The 21,950-nt window shown below is 42.2% G+C and overlaps 1 protein-coding gene across 1 annotated transcript in view; it reads left to right on the forward strand.

Moving 5' to 3' along the window:
- The window catches only part of LOC103210666 (dedicator of cytokinesis protein 8), a 249,080-nt gene that overhangs the window by 27,481 nt on the left and 199,649 nt on the right, over positions 1-21,950 (forward strand). The window contains exons 4-9 of the mRNA XM_007956577.1: positions 9,930-10,056; positions 12,383-12,595; positions 14,295-14,380; positions 16,387-16,453; positions 18,367-18,516; positions 21,827-21,907. Coding sequence (XP_007954768.1) covers positions 9,930-10,056; positions 12,383-12,595; positions 14,295-14,380; positions 16,387-16,453; positions 18,367-18,516; positions 21,827-21,907 — 724 coding nt within the window. The remainder of the gene's footprint in view (positions 1-9,929; positions 10,057-12,382; positions 12,596-14,294; positions 14,381-16,386; positions 16,454-18,366; positions 18,517-21,826; positions 21,908-21,950) is intronic.

The following is a 21,950-nucleotide window of genomic DNA, read 5'->3' on the forward strand; positions in this document are numbered from 1 at the left end:
GCGACTCCATGTATGCAGAGTAGAACTGTGCCCCATGGGGTTTGCAAGGCTGTGACCTTTCAGGAGGAAATTGACAGGCCTGTCTCCTGATGCTCCTGGATGGCTTCCAGCTTCCAACTTAAGGCTAATAGTCCAGTGCTTCACCCAGGGAGCTAGCTGTGTCATCTCAGACAAATTGCTTTATTTCTTTGTATTTCAATTTTCTCATCAGGAGAATAGGAATTAGAATAGTACCAACTTTATGAGTTTTGTTTTATATAAAAAATAAATTAGCATATGGAAAGTGTTCAGAATACTTCCTGGCATATGGTAATAACTCAATAAATATTAGCCACTATTTATGCTATTTATTAAATAGTATTAAGGAACATGGCTCAGTTGTCCGTGCCTTGTTGACAACTAATTTAATTTAGGCCAATTGTAAGGCATTCTATGCAAAGGAAAAAAATAAGGAGGTAACTCAATCTTACTAAGAATTTATTTTAATTTAATGATCCAGAGTAGATTTCACATCAAGGGCACTATAGATTTGTAAATCCATGGAATAAAGATAAGATTTGGAAAATCATAAGCCTTATACTTTAGGTCTTACCTAGTTTCCATTCAACTTATCCAATGTACTTTTTCCAAGTTAAATAAGATCGAAAGACTTCATAAAAAGCTTTTATGTTAGCATGTCAAAGGGATCAACCCCAAACTCTATCCCATATATTTTAATACCCAATGGAAAAATACCCCTAGTCATTTGTCTAAAGGCTTCTTTCTGAAGAACCGTGTTTAATGTAGTCACTTTGTCTTTGATGGATGTGTCTTTGCCAACCAGAAGCAGGCGGTCAGAGACTGATTGAATTATCTTCCCCCATTATCTCCTTGCTGATAATACATTTCTCCATACTATCTAGGGTCAGGTTTTTATATCTTTGCTCTCTGTGATAATGGCTTTAGATCCCACTTGGGGCAGAGGCATGCAGTAATGACCACCTGTGTTCCCTCCCACTCTCATAATTTAACAAAATGTTTGCCACTCAAGTTTTGTAATTGAGACTTTTGAATCAGACCAACGGTGCTGCCTATGAAGGGTAGAGGCACGTTTTAGATTTTCTTGTTAACTCAATGGGGAAGGATTAAACAACAGAGAAACACAAAGTATATCAGCTCCTTTTAGGGAAAATGTATTTCCTTTCTTGAAATGTTTGCTGTGTTATTTAGACTGGTAGCTTTCTTGGATGAATTCCATTCTGTCTTTGTGTCTGTAGCAGCAGGTTTGATGCCCGTTCTCTAAAAACGGTAATTATGCACTCTCTGTGACTTTGAAAATGACCCTTGGTCTCATGGGTAGAACAGTGTCACGATTGCTTGTGTATCTCATCTTCTTTCCATATGGTTTGATAATTCTGTGTGGATTGAAGTTTGGTGCATCCTTTGGGTGACATTGCATAGTCTAAGCATGATTTCCTTTGTCATCTTCTCTGAATGAACCAAAGAGTGATTAACTTCAGAATGTTCTTGATGTCTTGGTGGAGGGTTCAACTCGTCAGTAATTAAATATGTTTACCTACTGTTTATTCTTGGAGTGTTATCTGCAGTGACAATGAAACATTTCATGAATGATATGGGCAGCTTCATCCTGGGTTATTAAGGTAATTCTGTGGGAAGTTCATGCTCAAGGAGAGGTGTGATATCAGGGAATGGGGTATCATCTGTTTTATGACTCCATCTTTTACTCTCAGTGAACTGGTAAACAATTAAAATTCAAACACATCAGTGCATATAATTCAGTTACTCTCAAAACACCATAAAAATGTCTTTCTGATCAATAATTGCTTATTATGACAAGCAGTGTGCTGGCTATCAAGGAGCTTGGCAGTTTGCTTTCTAGAAGTAAGGAAAGAAGCCAGACATATCTGTCTCTGCAGTTACAGAGGCCAAACTAGCCGTGGACATCTCTGAGCTGCTCTTGACCTGTTGTGCGTGTGCTCATGGTCTCCACAGTCCACATCTATTAATCTCAGTGCAAATGGCAAAGCTCTCACAAAGCCATCCCCAATTTGGCTAGCAGTAATGGCTCTCTTCTCTGGATTTTCGAGACATGCTATTTGTATTTTTCTTAGAAGCCCTTGTCATACTCTACCTTAAATTCTAATCCCTTCTCTAAATGCTGTCTCCCCTGCCATCTATGTGACCTTTCTCACTAGACTGTGGCTTCATTTAGGACAGGGACTCCATCAGATGCAGGACCCTTGTGTGTTCCTCTCTGTACCCCCATCAGTGCCTTATTCTCTGGAGATGCTTCATAAACATTTGTTGACTGGAAGAATGAGCGAAAGCAAGCTTGGATGCCTCCTTGTACCATTTGGTTCTGATTCTCCAGGCCAGGGAGCCCTCCCTAAATAGATGTCCTCTCTCTCATTGGTGTAAGCAGTTAACATCCTCTGCTACTAACTGAAAGGTTGGAGGTTCAAGTCCACCCAGAGGCATCTTGAAAGAAAGGCCTGGAATCTAGTTCCACAGAATCAGCCATTGAAAACCCAGTAGAGCACAGTTTCTACTATGACACACATGGGGGTGCCGTGAATCAGAGTTGACTTGATGGCACATAGTTTTCCACCTTGTTTGGGCTTCCATTCTGGGTCTCCTGGTCTATGCCTCTTCCACCCCAGGCATGGATTGCTACCTTTTTTCTGGTGTACCTTATGGGTTTAGGACCAAATTGTACAGAAGGGGAAGAGGGAAATGAATAGGAAAGAATGGGAAGGGACAAGCAAAAAGAAGAGGAATATGTATTATTTTCTGACCCTCACAGCAGCCCTTTGCAATGAGCAATGCTTTACCTGTTTCACACTTGAGGGAACTGTGGCTCAGAGAAGTTAAGTAACTTGACCATGGTGTCACAGGTAGGACATGGGAACCAACATCTGACTTGGGCCTTTCTGACCTTTGAGTCCAGACTCTTTCTCTCCCATCACATTGCCTCCAACAAGAATGTTCTTGCAATATGTTTGATCTCTGGAATGTCTCCAAATGTAGAAGAATCATGTCTGAAGAGAAGTATTCTCCTCTGAGGTAAAAGGTTATGTTTATTTTATGAGAATGGTTTCTCCCCTGCTTATCCTACTTCCCCGTCTTTCTCATCTGTGAAGAGGCTCAACAGGAAGTTAGCCATACTTGGCTCAGGTGCCAGGGTAGGGTAATGAGGCAGGGATTGCACTACCCACCATGTTGTGGTTCCTGTTTTTGGTGACTGATGGTTCTGAAATGAGGCATCTTTTCATGCTTGCCAACCTGTCCACTCCTCCCAGCCACCTCTACCCTGGCTGCCACAGGGAACTTTGCAACTTTCTGAGATTTTAAAATGGGGAAGGAGATACTAAGTCTAGAATGAGGAAGGTCAGGGTGTTTGCTCTGGTTTCAGACACACAAAGCCATAGAAGACGCCAGTCTGAATATTTTCCATAGCACAAATCCTGAGGCTGGTGTGTATGTTGTTATTAGGAGGTGTCAAGTCATCTCCAACTCTTAGAGACCCCATATACAATAGAATGAAACACTGCCTGGTCTTGTGCCAGCCTCACAATCCCTGCTATACTTGATCCCATCAAAGCAACCACTATGCCAAGCCATCTTGTTGAGGACCTTCCCATTTTTCATTGACCCTCCACTTTACCAAGCATGATATCCTTCTCCAGAGAAGGTCACTTCTGACAAGATGACCAAAGTAGGTGAGATGAAGTCTGGCCAGTCTCACCTCCAAGGAGCACTCTGGCCACACTTCTTCTAGGACAGATTTGTTATTTCTTTTAGTAGTCCATCGTACTCTCAGTATTCTTTGCCAACACCACAATTCAAAAGCATCAACTCTTCTTTGGTCTTCCTTATTCATTGTCCAGCTCTCACATGCATAGGAGGTGATTGGAAAATACCATGGCTTGGGTTAGGCTCACCTTAGTCTTCAAGAAAACATCTTTGTTTTCAGCACTTGAAAGAGGTCTTTTGCAGCAAATTTGCCCACTGCAATACATCTTTTGATGTCTTGACTGCTGCTTCCATTGGTGTTGATGTAGAACCAAGTAATATGAAGTCTTTGATGACTTCAATCTTTTCTCCATTTGACATGATGCTGCTTATTGGCCCAGTTGTGACGATTTTTGTTTTCTGTATATTGGAGTGTAATCCATACTGCAGACTGTAGTCTGCAGTCTTCATGAGTAAGTGCTTCAAGTCATCCTCACTTTCAGCAAGCGAAATTGTGTTGTCTGTGTATTGCAGTTTGTTAATGAGTCTTCCTCCAATCCTGATGCCACATTCTTCTTTATATAGTCCAACTTCTCGCATTATTTGCTTAGCATACGATCGAATAACTATGATGAAAGGATACAACTCTGACACACTCCCTTCCTGATTTTAAGCCATGCAGTATCCCCTTGTTCTGTTTGAACAACAGCCTCCTGCTCTATATACAGGTTCCTTGTGAGTAATCAAGTGTTGTGGAATTCCCATTCTTCTCAATGTTATCTATAATTTGTTATGATCCACACAATTGAATGCTTTTGCATAATCAAGAAAACACAAGTAAACTTCTTTCTGGTATTCTTTGCTTTCAGCCAAGATCCATCTGACATTTGCTATGATATCCCTCATTCTATGTCCTCTTCTGAATCCAGCTTGCACCTCTGGAAGTTCTCTGTCAATATGTTGCTGCAACCATTTTTTTAATTATCTTCAGTAAGATTTTACTTACTGTGTGTGGTATTAATGATATTGTTCAATAATTTCCACATTCTGTGGGATCACCTTTCTTTGGAATGGGTACAAATATGGATCTCTTCCGGTCAGTTGGCTGGCTAGGTAGCTGTCTTCCAAATATCTTGGTATAGCCAAGTGAGTGCCTGTAGTGTGGCATCCATTTGTTGAAATATCTCAATGAGTATTCCATCAATTCCCGAACCCTTGTTATTTGCCAATTCCTTCAGTGCAGCTTCAACTTCTTCCTTCAGTACCATTGGTTCTTGATCATATGCTACCTCCTGAAATGGATGAACATTGACCAATTCTTAGTGGTATAGTGACTCTGTGTATTCCTTCCATCTTCTTTTGATGTTTCCTGCATCATTCAATATTTTGCCCATAAAATCTTTCAATATTGCCACTCGAGGCTTAAATTTTTTCTCCAGTTCTTTCAGTTTGAGAAATGCTGAGCATGTTCTTCCCTTTTGTTTTTCTAACTCCAGGTCTTTGTGCCTTTCATTAGAATAATTGACTTTGTTTTCTCGAACTGCTCTTTGAAATCTTCTGTTCGGCTCTTTTATCTTGTCATTTCTTCTATTTGCTTTAGCTACTCTCCATTTAAGGGCAAGTTTTAGAGTCTCTTCTGACATCCATTTTGGTCTTTTCTTCCTTTCCTATCTTTTTAATGACCTTTTCCTTTATTCATGAATGACGCTCTTAATGTCATCCCACAGTTCCTCTGGTTTTCGGTTGTTGGTGTTCAATGCATCAAATCTATTCTTTAGTTGGTCTCTAATTTCAGGAGGGATATAATTAAGGTCATATTTTGGCTTTTGTGGACTTGTTTTAATTGTCTTCAGCTTCAACTTGAACTTGCGTATGAGCTGTTGATGGTCTGTTCCACAGTCAGGTGATGTATATAGAGGTTAAGAAAAAGCCTGTTTGTGGCAACTCACGGCAACTCATGGCAACCCAACGTCTTTTAGCATAGATCTGTGCTCCATAGGGTTTTCAGTGGCTGATTTTTTTTTTTTTCCCTATATATATATATTTTTTTTTTACTTGTGATTTGGGTGAAAATTTACAGAGCAAATTCACTTTCCATACAGCAATTCACATACACTTTGTGTCATGACATTGACTACAATTTACCACAGTGCAACAGCTCCCCTTCCACTTCCTCCCGATAGTTACCTCTTCCCTGTGTCCATTCCTCTATGCACTCCTGCCCCCTGAGATTTCTCCCTGTTCATAAGCAGCCCTTCTTTCTCCCATGATTGTTCTCTCCAAGTAGTGTACCTACTTCAGGGAAATGTTCAACTCATATGACTGTTTTTTTTGTTTGGCTGGAAGCTACAGGTGTGGGTTCAATTCCAGCTGATGGGCAGCTAGGGGCCATAGTCTCAGTGGTTCCACAGGCTCTATTGGACCAGCAAACCTGGTCCCCCCCCCCTTTTTCTTTCTCTAAATGATACTGAGTTTTGTTCCACATTGTTCTCCCTCTCTATCGAGGATCTCCTACATAGATCTCCTTCCAAGTAGATGACAGTGGTAGCCAGGCACCGTTTAGTTCTTCTGGTCTCATAGTTGTATAGGCTGCAGATTGGGTGGTGTCCCAGTCTCTAGGACTAATTGTTTCCATTAATTTTTGGTTTTCTTCATTCTTCTTTGCTCTGGATGAGAAGAGACCCATCGTTGCATCTAGATGGCAGCTTGCTAGCTTTTAAGATCCCAGTTACTACTTGAGTGGCTGATTTTTTGGAAGCAGATCACCAGGCCTTTCTTCTGAGACACTTCTGGGTGAATTCAAACCTCCAACCTTTTGGTTAGCAGCCAAATGAATTAACTGTTTGCACCTCTCTAAAGGACTCCATAGAAGGTCTGGTGGCATAGTGCCCAAGGCATTTGACTGCTAACCAGAAGGCTGGCTGTTCAAACCCATCAGCCACTCCTCAGAAGGAATGCTGGGTAATCTAATTCTGTAGTGATAACACCTCAGAAACCCAAGGAAGGGTCACTATGAGTCAGATGTGATTCAACAGCAGTGAGAGAGGACTCCATATATAGGTTAGAGAGTATATATTGTGACATAAACTTTTAATCATATCCTGTAACTTTTTTTTTTTTTTTAAATAGTCATTTGTCAATGGCTTTGGGGCCTGTCATGGATTTAATTGTGTTCCCCCAAAATATGTGTCCACTTAGCTGGGCCATGTTCTCATTGGTATTTATGTAGTGATGTAATTTGCCAGTTATGCAATGATGTACTGATTCCCCATGATGTGATCAGTCAATCACTTGTAAAGGGATTAGGGTGGGATGCTGCAACATCCTTACTCAGGTCACAACCCTGATTTGCTGTAAGGGGAGTTTTCCTAGGGTGTGACCTGTATCACCTGTGTCTTATAAGAGATTAAAAAGAGAGAGAAACAAGCAGAGAGAGAGGGACCTATTACCACCAAGAAAGAAAAGTTGGGAGTGGATTGCATCCTTTGGACTCAGGGTCCCTGTGCTGAGAACCTCCTAGATCCAGGGAAAGACTGATGCCTAGACACATGGAGATCTCCAAGGAATGCTGGGCCCACAGATGCTGACAGGAGATAAGGACCTTCCTCCCAAACTATGAGTCAACAAAGTTAAGAAGCCTTCCCCTAGAGCTGGCACCCTGAATTTGTATTTCTAGCCTCTTAAACAGCGAGAGAATAAATTTCTGTTTGTTAAAGCCACCCACTTATGGTATTTTTGTTATAGTAGCACTAGAGAACTAAGACAGGGCCCATGTAAAGAGTTCCAGAAAACACTTAGGAAAATGGAAGGCTAAAAGGAGAGTAAGTGCCTGTTTGCATAAAACAACAAAGGGGATGATAGCAAAATATATTACAGGCCCCCACAATGTATGCATCTTTTGAGCAGAAAATTTAATTTTAAGTACTTCAGGTATGGTGTATGAACTTTTTATACTAAAATCTTTAAACTGAGGGGAAAATCTTAGAAGTCACCTCATGTTCTTGCCTCATCTGATGAAGAGACAGAGGTTCAGAGAAAAGAGACTGGAGGATGACCACTGACCTTCATGGATGCAGGCACATGTCTCCCTCTGTGTGTGTGTGTATGCATGTGTGTGTTTGCATACATGCATGTGTATGTGCATGTGTGTGCACGTGTGGCTAATGTTCATCTGTAAGTCAGCACTCTAGTAAATAGATTCCTTTTATGAGACACAAAGTAAAATTAAAGCAGACACAGTTCTGGTCGTTAAGCTCAGCATACAACAGGCCTTTAGTGCTACTACTTCCTGCAATAGACTTCTGTAGGCCCAGATGATTCTTTTGAGAAGAGACATATGACCCTGAACATCCCTCAACACTGCTTAGCATATACAGATCCTAAAACAGACAAAGGGCAAGTATAAAGAGTGAAAATCGAATTTTAATGCACTGTTTGCTTTAAATCTTAGAACTACTTCATATCATTTCTTTCCTTTGGGCATTTTTTCCCCCATAAACGGGGATTTTTCAGTGTCTCACTGTGTTGTCATTAACAAAAAAACTTCCATTGCATCTGACTCATGGTGACGCCTTGTGTGTTAAATTTGCTCCAGAGGATTTTCAGTGGCTGACTTTTTTGGAATTAGATCTTCAGGCCTTTCTTCTGAGTTGCCTCTGCGTAGACTCTAACCTCCAACCTTCTGCTTAGTAGCTGAATGCATTAAATATTTGCACTTCCCAGGGACCACAGCTCCACAGGTCTGGGTTAAAACTCAAGGCAACGTGCTGCCATCGAGTCGATTCTGGCTCGCAGTAACCCTATAGGATAGAGTAGAACTGCCCCATAGGTTTTCCAAGGCTGTCAGTCTTTATAGAAACATCTTTCTCCCACAAAGTGGCTGGTGGGTTTGAACCACCAACCTTTAGGTTAGCAGCCAAATGTTTTAACCACTAACCCAGATGACCAGGAGAAATTGAGTGAATCACCAAGGTGTCTTGGCTCTCTTCTTTGCTGTTCCTTGTATCCTTTTACTAAAAAAAAAAAAAAATTGCTTGTCTTCAAAGCACAGTGATATCCAAGGAGAGAGTACCATCCTCCCTACAGGTGACATTGGGACCTTGTAATTTTCCTTTGATCCAATCAACCAGAAGTCAGCGAGCCCCTGCTCTGTGTTCACCACTGTGTGTAACCCTCCATGCCAAAGAGTTCTAAACACTGCATTTGGATATTTCCCAGCTCTCCTACATTTTCCACTTTCTGGGTTTGCTATTTGAGCTGCCTAATAAATCCTTAACCTCCCTTGACATCTCTTTACCAACCTAGTCCATGGTGTTTTTCATAATGTGGGAATTCAGGCAAGATGGCAGCATGTTTGTGCATTTGGCTTTGCTGCATGTTTTCCTGGAAGCCTTTGAGTCATAAAATAGGGAGTAGCGCACCTGCTGGTTTCTGTAGTTATAATTTGACAACTTAGGTTTATTGCCTTTTCCGGGAGGCTCTAGTTTCTTTCTCTCGGGGAAAGTGCTAGACATTGTATTTTATGCCCTTTCCATGCTACACATTTTTTAAAAAAACACAACCTTTGCTAGTATTGATGGAGTGTAGCTTGAAAATGTTAGCAAAGATTTTTGATGGCTAAAGCACCAATTTCTGTTTTTTTTCTTAACCACGCCCCTTCCTTTTGTATTCATTTTTTTAAGCACAGGGCTGTGCAGATAAAATATTTTCTTCTGTTTTTATCTTCAAACAATCTTTATTTGCCACTTCTGTGCACTGCTATGGAAGCTCTAGTAGTGTAGTGCCTAAGGCATTTGACTGCTAACCAGAAGGCTAGCCGTTCAAACCCACTAGCCACTTCTCGGAAGGAAGGTTGGGCAATCTACTTCCATAGTGATACCACCTCGGAAACCCAAGGAGAGGCACTGCTAGATTTATCCAAGCCTCTTACACTGAGGTCATCATCTGGCTTCAGCTGGCAGCCAAATGCTCCACAGCCTAATGACCTCCCCTCTGAGTGGCATCTGCTAGCTTGTATGTCATGACAATAGGGCCTGGTGGGGCATAAGTAGATGTGATGATTTATTAGGTCCTCTCTTTGCAGATACTTTTAGCCCCAAGTCCACTGGAAGCTCTTATTTTCATGTGAATCTAACAGTTTTGCATGTCTTTGTCTTCTGTCTCTCCCTTCACATATTAAATAATCATAACCATGAAAGAAATCAAGGGGGTTCAGAGAGCTGTGGTTTTAAGAAGACTGGATCCAGAAAAGACTTTCACAAGACCCTGCAGAAGCAGACATTTGAGTCAGAGACTTTGGAGTGCACAGAGCCCAGCAGCGCTCAGGTACTTCCCCTCCACACGAGGTCCTCTGGGCCATCTGGTCCCTACGGGGTTCTGCTGTGGGCTTAACTAGAATAAAGGATAGTCTGGCAGAATGTTACAAAGAGGAGGGGGAACAATCTGAGTCGGTGACACTGACTTCCCAGACTTTTTTGTATCTACATAAAGGGTGTTCAATGTAAACTCAGGAGCTCAGTAAGTAGATGGTAGTGGTGGGGCTCTAGCTGATGGGTGGGGGCAGCTCAGGCCCATCTCTGTAACAATGCCTGCAGCAATTCAGTGGAGTCTCCAAGGCAGGATGTTGTTGTTGGAGCCTCTGGTGTGGGTCCCCACTGCCAAGTTTTGGGCTAGCAGCCCAGCACTTAACCACTCTGCCACCAACAACCAAAAACTCATTGCTGCTGAGTCTATTCCAACTCACAGTGACCCTAGAAGAAAGGGTAGAACTGCTTCACAGGGTTTCCAAGGCTGTAATCTTTGGTGGCATAGTACCTAAGGCATTTGACTGCTAACCCACCAGTCACTCCTTGGAAGGAAGATTGAACAATCTACTTTCACAATGATACCACGTTGGAAATCCAAGGAGGGGTCACTGTGAGTCAGATCAGACTTGACAGCAGTGAGTTTGGTTTGGTTTTTAATCTTCATTGAAGCCACATCTTTCTCCTGAGGAGTGGTTGGTGGCTTTAAACTGCCTACCTTTTGGTTAGCAGTCAAGTGCTTTAACCACTGCGCCATCAGGGTTCCTTTGTGATAGATAAATAAAAAACAAGTTCCCATGGCTGTCAAGTTGATTCTGACTCATAGAAACCCTAGAGGACAGAGTAGAACTGTCCTATAGGATTTCTTCATGGAAGCAGACTGCCTCGTCTTTTTCCCACTGAGCGGCTCATGGGTTTGAACCACCAACCTTTTGGTTAGCAGCCAAGTGCTTAACCACTGTGCCACCAGGGCTTCTAAGTAACTACTAGGCCATGTTGTTGTTGGGTGCTGCCCAGTTGATTTTCGAGTCATAGTGATGGATTAGAACTGCCCCTTAGGGTTTTCTAGACTGTAATCTTTATAAGAGCAGATCACCAGGTCTTTCTCCTGCAGAGCCACTAGGTAGGTTTGAACTGCCAACCTTTATTGTTGGTAGCGAGTGCTGAACCATTGTGCCACCAGAGCTCTGCAGAGGGATTAACAGGCTCTGAAGCCAGTATGCCCCAGTTCTCTTTATAGTTATGCTATATCCAACACTATAACCTCGGGCAAGATCCTTAACCCCACTGTGCTTCCATTTCCTCCCCTGGAAAACATGGTAATTATGGTACAGCATTGTCCATCAAATCTATTCCACTTCTTATAATCAACTCCGTTCCTCTGACACCAACTGAGTGACCTCTATTGATCCAAGTCCAATTCCCTTACACCTGCAGCACTTCCTCTAACCCTGACCACCTGGAGCTCAGCCAGACCTCAGAAGTCACAGCCTGCCAGGTCTGCCCAAGACTTCAGTTGCCAGTCACAAACCTGGGGGTCTTCAGATCTCCCTCACTTCTGCCATGCTGGCTCCCACTACTCCCTCAGGTTCAATAATGTGCTAAAATGACTTACAGAAGTCGAGAGTGCACTGTGCTTAGTATTATAGTTTTTACTACAACAGAAAGGATACAAATGAAGAGACCCAGAGGGGAGGTCTGGAAGGATTCCCTATGCAGAGCCTCAGTGTGCCTAAGGGAGATGTGTTACCCTCCCACATGTATTGTTGATGTTTATTAACAACCAGGAAGCCCTTGGAGCTTCCATGCCCAGAGACGTTATTGTTGTTGTTAGTTGCTGTAGAGTCAGTTTTGACTCATGGTGACTCCATGTGTGCAGAGTAGAACTACTCCTTAGGGTTTTCAAGGCTGTAACTTTTCAGAAGCAGATCTCCAGAACTCATTGGAATGTGGTGCTATTTTCAAACTTTCCTTCAAAGTCTGGCTTACATGCATCCCAGGACTGGAAAAGAGAGATTTCATTTGGTGATAGTCAGATCTATGAGTGAAGGCATCGTTTTTATCAAACTCCTTGAGGCCCTTGACTGCTAACTAGAAGGCTGGCAGCTCAAACCCACCAGCCATTCCTCGGAAGGAAGGTTGGGCAATATACTTCTGTAGTGATACTGCCTGGAAACTCAAGGAGGGGTCGCTATGAGTCAGATCTGACTTGATGGCAATGCGTTTGGTTTGGTTTTTGAGACCTTAGATTCTGTAGGCCCAAGTTGGAGCAGTCTTGGGACATCCTAGATTTCTGAGCCTCATTTTCGACCACATTGTCTCATACAAAGGCATGTCTTCTTGCACAGACAGGCCCCCGCAGCTTGCACGTGCTGTGTGACACGTCTGGGAAAGGTCCTCTCACTGCCTGTGACTTTGACCTCCGCAGTCTGCAGCCTGACCAGCGGCTTGAAAACCTCCTGCAATGCGTCAGCGCCGAGGACTTTGAGCGTCAGAATGAGGAGGCCCGGAGGGCCAATCGGCCGGCTGAGCTCTTCGCTCTTTACCCCTCGGTAGACGAGGTGGGTGCATGTCTCAGGCTGGGGGTTGTGGGGGAGACACTGAGAGCTGGAGGGAAAATATGACGTTCATTGTCACTGTCTAGCAGTCCATAATGCCGAGAAATTTAATTATATGATCTCTGTTGTTGTTGTTCCATGCTGTCGAAACTGACACATGGTGGCCCCACGTAACAAAGTAGAACTGCCCCATAGAGTTTTCTAGGCTGTGAGGGAGCGGATTGCAAGGGCTTTGTTTTGAAGTACCTTCTAGGTGAGTTCCAACTGCTGACCATTCAGGTAGCAGCTGAATGTTGAACTGTTTTTTGCCCCCCAGGGACCTTATCTTTGCACACCAAAAAAAAAAAAAAAAAAAAAAAAAAAAAAAACCTCACTGCTGTGGAGTCGGATCCAACTCATAGTGACCCCTCCTTGGGTTTCCAAGGTGATATCACTACGAAAGTAGATTGCCCAATCTTCCTTCTGAGGAGTGGCTGGTGGGTTTGAACCACCATCCTTCTGGTTAGCAGTCAAGTGCCTTAGGCACTAAGCCACTGGAACTCCACAGATTAATATAATTAAGACACAGTGGTAGTTCAGATTTAAATGTTACAAGTTAACAGTAGTTGCTATTGCCATCTCCTGTGAATAGCAGCCCTATGAACAACATAACAGAAATTTGCTTTTGCTCCATAGGGCCTTCTTTGGCTAATTTTCAGAAGTAGATCACCAGGCTTTTCTTCCTAGGCTATCTTAGTCTGGAAGCTCCGCTGATACGTGTCCACCTTGGGTACCCTTGATGGTATTTGCAATACTAGGGGCATATTTCCCAGCATCACAGCCACATGCAAGTCACCACAGAATAACATGCGGACAGACAGGTGGAGAAAAAGTCACAATAAGGACTTGATGTAGCTGTAAGTCTTTAGCCCTGCATGGTAAAATAAGCATATGTATCTTTTAATTTGTCACTATGTGGCTTTTATACTTAGAATTTCAGCAGTTCTACCAGGCAGATCTGTATAAACCAAAACCAAACTCACTGCTGTTATCTGTATAAACCAAAACCACACTCACTGCCATTGAGTCGATCCCGACTCATAGCAACCCTTCCTTGGGGTTCCGAGGCAGTATCTGTACGGAAGTAGATTGCCCAGTCTTCCTTCCAAGGAGTGGTTTGAACCTCCAGTCTTCTGGTTAGCAGTCAAATGCCTTAGGAACTACGCCATCAGATAGAAGCTGTAAATTAAATCCTAAATCTCTATTGTCTGTTTAAAAAAACAATGAAGGGAGAAAGAGACTGTTACAGTTAGTCATGCCCTTTGGCAGGAGAAATATTCTGCATGAGTACTCGGAGCAGGCAAAATAAATAAATAAATAAAAATAATGAACAACAGGTGTGAAATTTTGCAGTGCCAGCTGGTGGATGTTCCTAAGTCATAGCCGTGTTCCCATTTCCTTCCTTCCTCCCTCAGTCCCTTTGTCTTCCCAGCTTGGGTTTCTGAAAAGAGAAAAGGCTTGCTGTAAATGCTGACTCTGATGGTTGGGGGTTGGAGAATCAACTGCCTTGTAAAAGTTAGAGTGTTGTCCTGCTATTGGAAGCAAACAAACACAAATTGCCTTGGGCAGCGGTGGCAGCCTTCCCTTCTCAGCTAATTCCAACTGCACATCCACCCTGTCAGGAAATCCACTCATGATTTCTTTGCAATGTGATTACTAATAGGAGGATGCTGTGGAAATACGTCCGGTACCAGAATGTCCTAAGGAACATCTGGGCAACAGAATACTGGTCAAGTTGCTGACCCTGAAGTGAGTATCAATAAACACACCAGCTATGGCATTAAGATTCACCTTACCTTTTAGTCTTTATCATCAGAGCTTGAATGATAGTCTTATTATTATATTATGTATTTATAAAATTATCATTATTTATTTATTTTAAATAATTTGTTTTATTTCTTCTTGTTGTTGTGAAAACTCACAGCAGAACATACACCAATTCAGCCATTTCTACTTGCGTAATCCAGTGACATTGATGACATTCTTCGAGCTGTGGAACCGCTCTCATCCTCCCTTCTGGGTTGTTTCTCCCCTATTGACATAGAGTCACTGCCCCCCTATCTGACCTTCGGAGTTGCTGCTGTCCATTTGATCCCACAGAGATAGCTCTTAAAAGAGCACAAAGCTCAAGACAGACCTTCTTTACTGGTTAAGCTAGACTGTTGTTGGGTTTTAGAAGACTTGAGGGGATAGTTTTGATTTAAGGTAAGATTATCTCAGGGTGACAGTTTCGAGGGTCATCCAGCTTCTGTGCCAACACACTTTGAATGGTGACCTGACTGGAGTGTCCTTTAGGAAACTGTCAACATTGTCAGAGCACTCGCCCTGCCCCCACAGGATGCCTGGCCAGGCCGATTTTAAATGTAGTGACTCTGCTGTTTGGGACAGAGGAATTCTCCCCTAATGCTTGTCACCAAGCCTTCTAGAGCTTTCCAATAAACAAGCTGCAGCTGCTCTCACAGTGGGAAAACATGCCCCATTAAGATACATATGAGCTATAAAAACACAACTGGAGTCACTTGGATTTCTCTCCAGGGAAATTGTCAAGTGCAGTTTCTAGTGATTTTTTTTAAAAGGAGAAATTAAATAGAATTGAGATATTGCCTGGTATACTTGGTCTACTTAAAAACCAGTTGGAGTTGGTTCTGACTCATGGTGACCCCATGTGTGTCTTAAATCGTATCCAACTAACATAAGCATGCAAGAGGAGAGATGGACCAAGATCATGTCCTACAACTTTGAATAAACTGGATAAAAGAAAGAAAATTCTTGTAATAAATCTAAAAGGTTAAAATATGAATAGAAAAAATTCAGTCATAGTGTTAAAACCACACATTTCCCAATGGACATTAATGGTAGGATTCTATTTCTAATCCTATAGATTTTATCTTCGAGGGAATTTTTAAGAACTTGTTGAAATATAGGAATGTTTGAGTTTTGCTTTTGAGTGAAATATAAAGCCTTAAGGATCGAGAAGGAATGAGATCTAATACTACATTGTAAATACTTAGAGTAGTGAGAAAAAAAGAAGACAACAAAAGTATTTTTCTACTTTGTGTTTTGAGGGAGAGAAAGATCTTTTAATTTGAACTGTAACGCCATTTCATTCATGGAGGGATCTTCTGGGGGGGAAACTTCAGTGGGTATAGAATCTACATAGGGAGCTTGTGTGAAATGCAAGGTTTGGGAGACCTTACCTCCCCCACCAGCACCATAAGAGATCCTGGTTCAGTGAGGTAGAACCAGGAAATTTGCATTTTGACAAACTCTTTGGGAGTTTGCCCCAAGCATTTTTCAGGTGAGTGTATTATCCATCATGATTTCAACTGGTGAGGAATTTCCCATGAGTGTCCTGTATTATTACTAATATCCAAGTAATAACCCAAACCTGTTGCCGTTGAGTCGATTCCCTTGTGGCCAAGTGGCTAAAGCACTTGGCTTCTAACAAACAGGTCAGTGTTTCAAACCCACCAGCTACTCCTCAGGAGGAAGATGTGGCAATCTGCTTTCGTAAAGATTGACAGCCTTGGAAACCCTTTGGGGGCAGTTCTACTCTGTCCTCTAGGGGTGCTATGAATTGGAATGAACTCCTCAGCAATGGGTTAATATCCCAATGTGATTCTCATGTGCATGGAGTTATCCAAATATGTATGCATTTTTAACCATTTCCTATGTGCATTTTTAACCATTACTTGCAGAAAACTCAAAATTAGCTAAGTCTCAACCCTGTCAACATTTATTTCTTTCTTGCACAGGTTTGAGATTGAAATTGAGCCTCTGTTCGCCAGCTTTGCCTTCTATGATGTTAAAGAGCGGAAAAAGGTAAGCAGCCCAAATCCTAAGGCCTGTGATACCCCATTTGTGAGGCACGCAGATCAACCGTGACTCTGGCTTCCTGTTTGTAAATCTCACTTCAGTGCAGCAAAAACACATTGGGTTTGAAAGCATGTGACCTTTGATGGGTCTGAGGCCTTGGCAATTTTTGGACAGATGGTCTGGGTACACTGGCCATTTTTCTTTGCAGAATCTTTAAGGGAAAGACCTGCTGAAGGTGGTGGCCAGGTTGGGATACAAAGAGAAATGAAAGAGTAGGCACAGTGTAAAACAAAGCAATTAATTACGTTGTGGACAAGCTGGGGTAGGCACGGAATGTTTCCTCAGCTTGGGACTGTTTTGCACTGTGACATGGGCTCATTGTTACTGGAAGTCATCTTGGTGGTAAAGATCTTCATTCGCCACTGATGAAGCCCTCACCAAGTGTAGTGTGCTTTCGAGCTAAAAAGAATACAGTGACCCAAGAATCCTTTTGAGTGTTTTTGTGGTTAGTTGTCTTGTAAACTCTTAAAAGAGAACAAAAATAGCAAAACTAGAGCAAGTTGGCCTCTCTTCACCTATAACCATTGTGGACTTGTGAAAACACGTGTCTCTTGAGTAAATATTAATAACCACTGATATTTGTAAAACCCATTGCCATGGAGTTGATTCTGACTCATACCAACCCTGTAGGACAGAGTAGAACTGCCCGTAGGGCTTCCAAGGCTATAAATCTTTACAGAAGCAGACTTTCTCCTGTGGAGCAGCTGGTAGGTTCACAACACCACCCTTTCAGTTAGTAGCTGAGTGCTTAACCACTGCATCACCAGGGGCTCCTTCGAGATTTGTATTAGGGTAGGTTAATGGCTGTAACAAATAGACTCCCAATTCAGTGGTATAAAGCAGTTCTCAAACACTTACCAAAATACCTTATGTTGTTGTTAGGTGCAGCCAAATCGCTTCTGGGTTATAGTGACTTCATGTGACAGAGAACTGTCCCATAGGGTTTCCTAGACTGTACTCTTTATAGTCAATGGATTGATTCAGTGGCTGCAACAATAGACTCCAACATAGATTGTGAGGATGACCCGGGATGGGGCAGTGTTTTATTCTGTTGCACATGAGGTCACTGTGAGTTGAAACAAAAGTCTTTGCAGAAGTAGATTGACAGGTCTTTCTCCCACGGAGCCACTAGATTCAGTTGAACCGTCAACCTTTTGGTTGGCAGTCAGTCAGTCACTGAGTGCTGCACCACCATGGCCCCTATAGGGCTTAGTAAATCACAGATTGCTGGGACCCACCCTCAGACTTCTTGATTTAGTAGATCTGACTCCTTGAGTGATGCAGCAGTTAAACACTTGACTACTAACCAAAAGGCTGGCTGTTCAAATCCACCCAGGGGCACCTCAGAAGAAAGGTTTGGCAGTCTGCTTCTGAAAAGTCCCAGCTTTGAAAACCCTATGGAGCGCAGTTCCTCTGACTCACATGAGGTTGCCATGGGTTGGTATTGACTCCATGCCACCTGGTTTGGCTTTTTTTTTTTGGTTTGGGGTAGGGCCCAAGCACTTGCATTGCTGGATACTCTCAGGTAAAGCTGCTGCTGCTGCTCGGGGAGCATTTTGAGAACCACCCACTGAAAGAACAGGAAGTTTCTCTCTTTGTTTCTTACCTTCATTGGTACTCAGGACATACCCGCTGGTTAATAAAAATGTAAATGTTTCAAGGAATCTCTCTCAAAAGGTGTCCAGATATCTAAAAATTATTGCAAAATATTTCTCGGATTTTCCAACAGTGACTCATCGTGAAGCACATCCTTGATTACACTCATTCCTGTGCTTTTTCACTCTTCTTTTTTTAAAACCATTTTTAGACCATGAGAATATTGAGTGTAACTTATTGTGCACTTTGCTTCTCATTTACAGATCTCAGAAAATTTCCACTGTGACCTGAACTCGGATCAGTTCAAAGGCTTTCTGCGGGCTCATACCCCCTCCGTGGCCCCGTCAAGCCAGGCGAAATCTGCAGTATTCTCGGTCACCTACCCATCCTCAGACATCTACCTAGTTGTTAAGGTAGTTAAACATGATCTGATTTGCATATTCTGATGTCCCCATGAAAGAGGTGTCAGAGAGTGTCTTCTTGTCTTCTGTGAGGTTCTATTATTTCCTTCTCAGTTCTCCTCCCCAATAGAAGAATATTCTGTGCCTAATACTAGAAAGATGAGGCATTTTGGATTCATCCAGCCCTAGGTTTGAATCCTGGTTTTGCGGCTTAGTAGCAATATGACTTCAGGCTTCAGGCTAATCTCTCTCAGGCTTAGTTTTCTCATCTGTTATGTGGGAATAATATACACTGATCTCAAAGTGCTGCTGTGGAGAAGAAATTGGAACCTTCATATCTGTTTCTGATGGGAATTTTAAATGGTATAGCTGCTGTGAAATATGGTTTGGCGGTTCCTCAAAAGAAAACACAGAATTATCATACAGCCTAACAATTCCACTCCTAGGTAGAAACCAGAACAGTTGAAAGCAGGGACTCAAACAGAGACTTGTACACCAACGTTCATTGCAGCACACTATTCACAATAGCCAGAAAGTGGAAACAACCTAAATGCCCATCAACAGATGAATATTGTTGTTGTTAGGTGCCATTGCGTCAGTTTTGGCTCATAGTGACCCTGTGTACAACAGAATGAAACACTGCTTGGTCATGTGCCATCTTCACGATCCTTGCTATACTTGAGCCCATTGTTGCAGCCACTGTGTCAATCCATCTTGTTGAAGGTATTCCCCTTTTTTTTGTTGACCCTCCACTTTACCAAGCATGATATCCTTCTCCAGGGAGTGGTCCCTTCTGACAATCTGACCAAAGTAGATGAGACAAAGTCTGGCCATTCTTGCTTCCAAGGAATAGTCCAGCTGCACTTCATCCAGGACATATTTGTTTGTTATTCTGTCAGCCCATAGTATTTTCAGTATTCTTCTCCAATACCACAATTTAAAAGCATCAACTCTCTGTCTTCCTTATTCATTGTCCATCATACATGCATATGAGGTGATTGAAATAACATGGCTGGGGTTAGGCACCTTAGTCACCAAAGTGACACCTTTGCTACTCAACACTTTAAAGAGGTCTTTTGCAGCAGATTTGCCTGTGCAATACGATGACTGATTTCTTCACTGCTGCTTCCATAGGTGTTGATTTTTCATCCAAGTAAAATGAAATCTTTGACAACTTCAATCTTTTCTCCATTTATCATGATACTACTTATTGGTCCAGTTTTGAGGATTTTTGTTTTCTTTATGTTGAGGTGTAATCTGTACTGCAGACTGTAGTCTTTGATCTTTATTAGTAAGTGCTTCAAGTCATCTTCACTTTCAGCAAGTAAGGTTGTGTCATCTGCATATCACAGGTTGTTAATGAGACTTCCTCTAATCTTGATGCTGTGTTCTTCATATAGTCCAGCTTCTGGGATTATTTGCTCAGCAAACAGGTTGAATAAGTATGGTGAAAGGATACGACCCTCTGACGCACACCCTTCCTGATTTTAAACCTTACAGTATCCCCTTGTTCTATTCGAACAGCAGCTTGTTGGTCTACGTACAGGTTCCACTTGAGCACAATTAGATATTTGGGAATTCCTATTCTTCACAAAGTTATCCATAATTTTTTTTGATCCACATAGATGAATGCTTTTGCATAATCAATAACCATAGGTAAACATCTTTCTGATATTCTCTGCTTTCAGCCAAAATCCATCAGACATTAGCAGTGATATCCCTCATCCCATGACCTCTTCTGAATCCAGCTTGTATTTCTGTCAATATACTGTTGCAACCATTTTTGAATTATCTTAAGCAAAATTTTACTTGCATGTGATATGGATATTATTCGATAATTTCCACATTCTGTGGGATCACTTTTCTTTGGAATGGGTACAGATATGGATCTCTGGTAGCTGTTTTCCAAATTACTTGGCATAAATGAGTAAGTGCCTCAGCTCAGCATCCATTTATTGAAACATCTCAATGGATATTTCATCAATTCCTGCAGCCTTGTTTTCTCAAAGGAGCTCTGTTAAAGTTATCCACCTGGGGTATTTCTGTTGACTGTGGCACCAAGTAATTTTCTAGGAAGTTTGCTCTCTCTCAGGTGTATAGAATTCTGATGTTGGGATTGGTTAGTTTGGCCACTCTGCCATGCTCAAAAAGACCTTCTAGAGGCAGGGGAAGTCTCTCTGACTGCTGACTGAGAAAGACATGCTGTTGAGAGAAACACACTCCTGAGAACATGTGCTGCCAAGAGAGAGACACCGAGAAACACATGTTGCTGAGAGAGCAACACTGAGAGACACACACTGCTGGGCAGGAGACTGAGAGAGACTGTTGGCTGAGAGACGGTGGGCTGAGAGAGACTGAGCGTTGTTTCTGAACTTGAATTGTAGCCTGGTGCTACCCTAATAAACCCCACAATCTGTGAGTTCTATGTGGCCACTGCAGCAAATTATTGAACCCAGCAGAGAGATGGTGGGTGCTGCGAGAGGAATGTTGGTGTCAGGGTTGATGAAAGGGCTGGAGGGAGGCAGCATGTCTGGCCTCACAGGAATAGGCCTTGGGCTACTGATGGTGATTCTGTCTTCCCCTTATGGTTTTAGAGGAAGTTAGAAGATGCAGCCTCCCTTCCCCTTCGGCAAGTATTTATTGTAAGGTGGTATAAATACTTGAGTTTTTCCAGCACTTATTCATATTATCAACCAGTTAGCAAAGAGAGCGGCTGGATGATCCCTCTGCTTTCCAGTTTCCTTCCAGGATGGTTAAAGCAAGAGAAGCAACCCTAATAGGAAATACAAGGAAGAAAATTACAGATAATTTATTCTGTTCATTATTCATTTTGTGGAGGGTTCCAGTCCCTAACCCGACTTTTGGACAGGCCGTATCTCTTTTTTACATTGTAAGCAACAATCATGAAAATGAGCTTTTCACTTCCTATAGATGTCTCCTGTGCTTTGCATTATAAAATAACTTTTATTCTATTTTTATTGTAGATGCAATGCATGTTTATTGTTTAAAAATAGAAAATACAGATCAGCAATAGGAAGAAAATAAAAATCACCCATAACCCTACTGTACATGGGTAACTGTTGCTGATGTTTGGTGTGGAGCTACCATTATTACCCTTTCCTTAAGCCTTCAGGATTTTTTTTTTTCCTCAACAAAAGTGGATAATATTCTTCATTCCAGTTATCTTTCGATGAAAAGACCTATCATAGCCATCTTCCCATGTTGTCAATTAGTGTCATAAAACATCATTGTGATGGTTACATAGATTCCCTGCTGTGGCTATAACACATGCTCTTTATTTTCACATTGTTTTTATTGGCAGATTGAGAAAGTCCTTCAGCAGGGAGAGATTGGAGACTGTGCAGAACCCTACATGGTTATCAAGGAAAGTGAAGGCGGGAAGGTATGCTGTTTTGTTGTTTTGAGTAACGATGATGTCTTAGAAC

Source organism: Orycteropus afer, unplaced genomic scaffold (assembly GCF_000298275.1).
Source record: "Orycteropus afer afer isolate SDZICR_OR568_19922 unplaced genomic scaffold, OryAfe1.0 scaffold00637, whole genome shotgun sequence".
Classification (NCBI taxonomy): Eukaryota; Metazoa; Chordata; class Mammalia; order Tubulidentata; family Orycteropodidae; genus Orycteropus; species Orycteropus afer.